At 48.4% G+C, this 6,522-nt stretch overlaps 1 protein-coding gene across 2 annotated transcripts in view; it reads left to right on the top strand.

The window, feature by feature from the left end:
* Positions 1-290: 290 nt before the first annotated feature.
* GLS (glutaminase) overlaps positions 291-6,522 on the top strand; it is a 68,493-nt gene continuing 62,261 nt past the window's right edge. The window contains exon 1 of one of the 2 annotated variants that reach the window (XM_063340405.1): positions 291-699. In XM_063340405.1, coding sequence (XP_063196475.1) covers positions 362-699 — 338 coding nt within the window. In that variant the 5' untranslated portion in view covers positions 291-361. The remainder of the gene's footprint in view (positions 700-6,522) is intronic. The other variant, XM_063340404.1, reaches the window with a different exon arrangement.

Below are 6,522 nucleotides of genomic sequence, written 5' to 3'. Positions count from 1 at the left end.
AGCGCACCGCCGCCCGGCCCTGCGGCCCATCCGCCGGCGGGGGGCGCTGCTCGGCGCTGCTCGGCCCCGCTCCGGCCGGGGGCCACGGCCTGTACCGGCCCCCACGTCCTTATCTGCCCCCGCCGCCCGCGGGCCTCCCCCCGCTCCGCTGCGCCCAGACCCCAGCGGCCCGCGGGCGGCTGGTCCCGCGGCGGGGGCGTGGCCCGGCCGGGAGCGGCGTCCCCCCTGGCCAATGAGCGCGCCGCCTGCCTGACAGTTAGGCAGCCGCCGCCAATGGGGGCGGGCGGGGGCGGGCGCGGCGGGGTGCGATCGGCGCGGCAGGCCGGCGGCCGGGGCAGTCGGCGGAGGGAAGTGGCGCAGCATGATGCGGCTGTGGCGCTCGGCGCTGCTGCGGGAGCTGCTGCTGCTCGGCCCGCCGGGAGCGGCCGGCGGCGGCGGGCCGGCTCCCGGCGCCGGCCCCAGGCGCCTCCCGCCGCCGCTGGCCGCCTTTGGCGTGAGCCCGCCCGCCTCCCGCCGCGGCCCGGGGCTGCCGCCGCCCTCGGCGCGGGGTCTGTGCACTCGCTCGGAGGGAGCCTTGGAGGAGCCGGGGAAGGGGGCGCAGGCGCCGCCGCCCACCCCCGGCGAGCCCCCCGCCGACAGCGGCCACAATAACCACGGCGGTGGCAAGGAGCTGGCCGGAGGCGGCGGCGGGGGGGAGAAGTGAGTGCGAGGGGGGCGGCGGGGGCGTGCCGGGGCGCGGGCGGCGGGGCCGGGCCGGGCGGCGGGGGATGCGGAGGCGCCATGTGAGCGCCGCCTTCCCCTCGCACGCGTGGTGCCTGCGGAAGGGGGCCGGGCCAGGCCAGGCCAGGCCGGGCCGCCCTGGGTGGGGCGCGGGGGCCGCCGGGTTCTTTTCCCCGGCAGGTGCGGGGGCCGGGCGGCGGGGAGGGCGCCGCGAGGGGGCCCCGGTGGCGGGCTGGGGTCGATCAGGGCCGTGCCTGTGCGGTGTGGGCCCGGCTGCCGCCTGCCTCCGGGCGGGTGGTCGGGGCGCCCGGCCAGCGCCGCGGTGCGGGGCTGCGGGGTCCGGCGGGTCGTGAAGGGCGGGCTCGGAAGGGGGGGAAGGAAGGAGCCCCTCGGGGCTGCCCCGGCCGCTGCTAGGGGTCCCTCCCGCGTCAGGCTGGGGGTGCGGGGGGGTGTGTGTGTGTGTGCTTTGGCTCGGAGGAGGCAGCCTGCATCTGTGTGTCTTTTTCTAGCGCTGCTGCTTGCATAAAATATTTTCCAAGAGAAGTGGAAGCTGTGTCATCTTACATTAATTATTAAAGGCAGTGCACGGGGTGCGTAGTTCGGCCTTGGAAGTTTTGCAGCGCTTTCTTCTCCACGTCTACATCTAGTGCAGTCAGGGACAGATACTAAGCGCCCACGAGTGATGTGTACGCACGTTCATAGGTGCGGCACAACGTGGCCCTGTGCTGAGGCATCCTAATTTGTCCCTAAGTGGCAAAGGTACATGCAGGTAATAGAATGATAAGACTGTATGCGTTTATGAAGCTAATATTCCTGCACTTAGAACCTGAAATATTGTTAAAAAAATTGTTCAGGGACAGGCGTAGTAGATAGTAGCGGATACCGGGGATAGAGTATAATGATGAAGTAAATGGGCTGATGGTTCTTAGCACTCTCTTAGTCCTCAGCGTTTTGCAGATTTTGAAAAAGTCTTGTTCATTTCCCACCTCCCCGTCTGACAGTTCGCCCCTTGCTTGTTTGAACCTGCGGTTAAAGGAGAAGCTGCTGCCCAACACCTGGGTACAATTACTATCTCTGATAGCCTTTGACAAGAAGTTTGACAGCTTAACTGCAGGCCCTGTGAAGACCCATCTCCTTTCTGTGTGTTTGGAACATGCCACTTGGCTCTTCTGTAGGCAGCCCGTGTGTCATCTTTGCGCTGCTTGTGGGGTGGCATAATTAAAATCTAAAACCAAGCTGCTTTCCCAGGCTTTGGTGTGCTTATTACCTAGATGAAAAAAGTGAAAGACAGAGGAAATAAGGCCTTGTTTTGACACTGAGCAAAATCTTTCGTAGCCTAATGCTAAGAGGAAGTCTAGAAAAGATTCCACAAGGCCATTTGGGAAGGCCTCAGCCCCTAGCTTTTTAATAGTTCTGCTTTTGAATTGTGGTTTTTGGTGTTTTGTTTTCTTTTTTTTTAGCATGAATTTGTAGTCCTTTGACATGGCAGCTGGGGAAGGAAGCTATCTTCTTTTCCTCTTTCTCCCAACCAAATGTCTTGGCTGCTCAGCTTGGTTCCAGCTTTTTGTTCCAACAGGATATAGTCTTCTTTAAAGGCATCGTTTATTTCTGCCGTCAAATGCTTTAAAAATGCATGCATGTCAGGTTACTTAACCATATACAATATAATACACAATCACGTGTATTATTATTATATTTATGCTATTGTTCAATGTGTATGAAGTCTCCTCTTTGAATTAGCTCTACACGTAATGTTTTGAAACAAAATATTATTCAGCTGTGGCTCAAGTAGGTGTGGTTTATAAAGGTACTTCCGATTTCAATGAGAAATCCAGACAGTACCATTAAAAACTTGGGAAGAACCAGGATGCCAACTGTGAGGGGTTTTTTGAAGATGTTGAGAAGGTGATTTATTAAAGAGGTAATATTTTCTTAAACTGAGCTTTTGTAAGAGCTTCCTACAGCTAGCATCAATTAGGGAAATCCTGTAATTTCTAATACGTCTGGTAAAGCTATGTAGTCACAAACCACTTAATACACTTTGAATCATTTTTGGCTTTTGACAAAAGGGTGCATTTGAAAGTCAGATGCCTGTTCTTTGAGCCTTACTGCAAAATGAACAAGGAACAATTTTATAAAACATACAGCATATAGTTATGAACAAGGAAAAAGCTGAAAACAATTTCTTTTCAGTTCAGGCTGTGCAGGAATTCCTGGTGGCACATTAGCCAGGCTGCTGGATACTTTCATTCTTATTTTTCTTACTTCAGAATTATGAAAATCTTCCTTAAGCACTTGTAAATAATACATTACATGTGGAAATCTTTGCTATGTTAAGACAGAGTGCAGGATTCATAGGAAAAGTGAACTTCTTCAAAAGACTGGTTTCTGGAATAAATTGGCAGCTGGGCTAAGTCAGTGTAGTCTGTGTGTTCTGCCGATTCCTGCACTTTGCTGTCCATCAGTATATAACATTTGACTTGTGTTTGGCAGATGATTTGTGGACCCAACTGGGAAGACAATAGTCCTTTTCATGCTTTCTTTTTTTTGTTTGTTTTGGGGGATTATTTTTTTTCTATTCGGTTGTAAGGTCATCGTTCTAGGAGGCTGGAATAACCTACAGGGTCAAAAGACAGCACTAAGATTTTCTTGCTCATTTATTTTCTTAACATCCTCATCTGCAGAGAGTAGGAATTGCAAGTGAAAACCTCAAGTGTTTTGTGCAAAGACTGTACAGAAAAATTTAAACAATTTAATTCCTCGTAGAGGGAATAAATTATGAGGTCTGGTGGCTGATGAAATAACTAGTATTCCATTGCATAACCAGATCCCCTTGTGCATTTTTTTCCTAAACATCTTCCGCCACCTCCTTATCCCTGCTATCCAGCCTTCACTCTGTGTATCCACCTGAAACTTAATACATTTTGGAAAGGAAGAATATTTGAGCTTAAACTGAGAGTGGTTATAGACTGGTAATTTTGATTTATGAAGGGGGTGGATTAAGATGCAGTCATATCTGTGTTCATGCTTAAATACTTAAAGCACAATAACCCAGTACAGTCCTAAATTATAAACTTGTATGGTATTTAATAGCGTTTACTTCTCTTTTCGATATAACTGTGCATCGTTCACTTTTACTTTCAATATAAGTGTACATTCTTGTTCTTACATCTTATGCTGGACAGTAGTAGGATCAAACATAGCTTATCTTAGTATAAGCTATTTCTAAATTACGAAGGCCTTGATTAAGGTGAGAGGAAGGAACAACATGTGAGCAACCCTGACTTTTGAAGTCGAGCTAAATGGCATTACTGATGGATATTATATGGAATATAACAAAATGTTTAATTAAGGTATTTTATTAATTTTTTTTTTCTTAAAATGACAAGGGAGTGGTAGTACTCCTTTTTAAGGACAGGGGTGAACTCTGGAGATACTTCTTAAAATTAATCTTGCTTTTGCACCTGGTCCAGATTCCAGAGGAATAACTGTATAGTAACCAGGCAGTGGTTTGTCTCACTGTTACTCCTGTTGGAGTGTGGATATAGTACTTGCAGCTACAGGTAACTGTTAGAAATGCCTTTTCCTTAGACCTTTCATAACTTCCTTCGAGGCTAAGGTTTTGAAGCAACAGTTCTTGTTTTTACCATAAATGCTTTGACATCTACTAAAACATGTCTGTCTTTGGTCTAAGTTTATAAATATGTAGTTTTGTCTGAATTTTGTAAGCTCTCATGTAAATGGTTATCCACCACTGTTAATGGGATCAGCGTCTAAGCATGCAAGTGGACAGAAAGTGGTTATTTAGTGACTTGACAGGTGTTCGTGTCTTTTAGTTGGAGATCTGTTACCAGTAGTATGATGACAACTTCTTCAATATGCCTGTTTTAGATAGAGTGGCTGCCAACTGTAGCCCTTGCAGCTTTCATAGAATCATAGTTTGGGTTGGAAGGGACCTTTAAAGGTGATCTAGTCCAACTCCCCTGCAGTGAGCAGGGACATCTTCAACTAGATCAGGTTGCTCAGAGCCCCGTCCAGCCTGACCTTGAATGTTTCCAGGGATGGGGCGTCAACCACCTCTCTGGGCAACCTGTGCCAGTGTCTCACCACCCTCATAGTAAAGAATTTCTTCCTTATATCTACTCTAAATCTTCCCTCTTTTAGTTTAAAATCATTACCTGTTGTCGTATTGCAACAGGCCCTGCTGAAAAGTCTGTCCCCATCTTTCTTATAAGCACCCTTTAAGTACTGAAAGGCCTCAATAATGTCTCCCTGGAGCCTTCTCTTCTCCAGGCTGAACAACCCCAACTCTCTCCGCCTGTCCTCATAGGAGAGGTGCTCCAGCCCTCTGATCATCTTCGTGGCCCTCTGCTGGACCCGCTCCAACAGGTCCATGTCTTTCCTGTGCTGAGGACTCCAGAGCTGGATGCAGTACTCCAGGTGGGGTCTCACCAGAGCAGAGTAGAGGGGCAGAATCACCTCCCTCAACCTGCTGGCCACGCTTCTGTTGATGCAGCCCAGGATATAGTTGGCCTTCTGGGTTGCAAGTACACATTGCTGGCTCATGTCCAGCTTTTCATCCACCAGTACACCCAAGTCCTTCTTGGCAGGGCTGCTCTCAATCCCTTCATCCCTCAGCCTGTATTGATACTGGGGTTGCCCCAACCCAGGTGCAGGACGCTGCACTTGGCCTTGTTGAACCTGATGTGATTCACATGGGCCCACTTCTCGAGCTTGCCAGGTCCCTCTGGATGCATCCCGTCCCTCAGGCGTGTCAGCCACACTGCTCAGCTTGATGTCCTCTGCAAACTTGCTGAGGGTACACTTGGTCCCCCTGTCTATGTCATTGATGAAGATATTGAACGGTACTGGACCTAATACAGACCCCTGAGGGACCCCCTGTGACAGTTGTGACCTTGTATTTTTATGACTGGTGTCTTATTGTTAATAATGAGTCTTTAACTATTATTAGCAGTATCGTATCTTTGTATCTTTTGTTCTATGAATCCTGTTTTACGTTTTGCCAGTTACATCTTGAAGTACAAAGTAGGAGTGTTTCATTGTATTTGAAATTTAATCTTTTACATTGTAGAAATCATAATTCCGCTTTTGTTAAAATGGAAGCCTGTGTGGAATCTGGTATAAGCATTGTGCTGATGCAAAAGGAAGAGCTGAAGGAAGGAACGTTAAGGACTACAAAGTCCTTGTGCTTGCAACTCCTGTATTCTGTTTATATTTAAAGAGCGGTGTGGAGCATTCACCAGTATTCTAGCCCACAGATGAGAGTACCACTGGAGAAGTCTAGTTGTGTAGTAGTCTGGTGCTTAATTTTAATTTCTTTTTTTTTTTAAAGAAGGGAAATAAGTATCAAAGTCATTATTCTTGAAATGGAATAAACTGGAATTACCACTTTAAATCAGCTGTGGAAACTGCAAGTTCCCTGACTTGAAAAACAGCTCTTTACACCGTGTGCTGAACAGCACTATCTTGCTAAGTGTGCTCCCAGTGCCAAAACATAGCTTTTAGGTTAAGCAAACATTAGTTACTTACATCACTGACCTGATAAACTGCAGAGCAAGCCTTTTCACCTCTATTTAGCTGATAAACTTTATCAAAAGATGGACTATTTGACAAAAAGCAATTTTCTGTAAATATATTGAATGCCATCCTCTTTGCTTTGGCAGTCAGTGCAGATCCATTGTTAAATTAGGCTGACTGACCCAATATTGAACAGCAGCAGATGTGAAAGATATGGAAACTATGTCAAGAGAGAATTTATGCTGTGAAAGGTGCACATCTCTT

Source organism: Chroicocephalus ridibundus, chromosome 7, assembly GCF_963924245.1.
Source record: "Chroicocephalus ridibundus chromosome 7, bChrRid1.1, whole genome shotgun sequence".
Lineage (NCBI taxonomy): Eukaryota > Metazoa > Chordata > Aves > Charadriiformes > Laridae > Chroicocephalus > Chroicocephalus ridibundus.
Note: the sequence above shows the minus strand (reverse complement) of the source record. Positions and strands in the feature narration are given on the sequence as shown.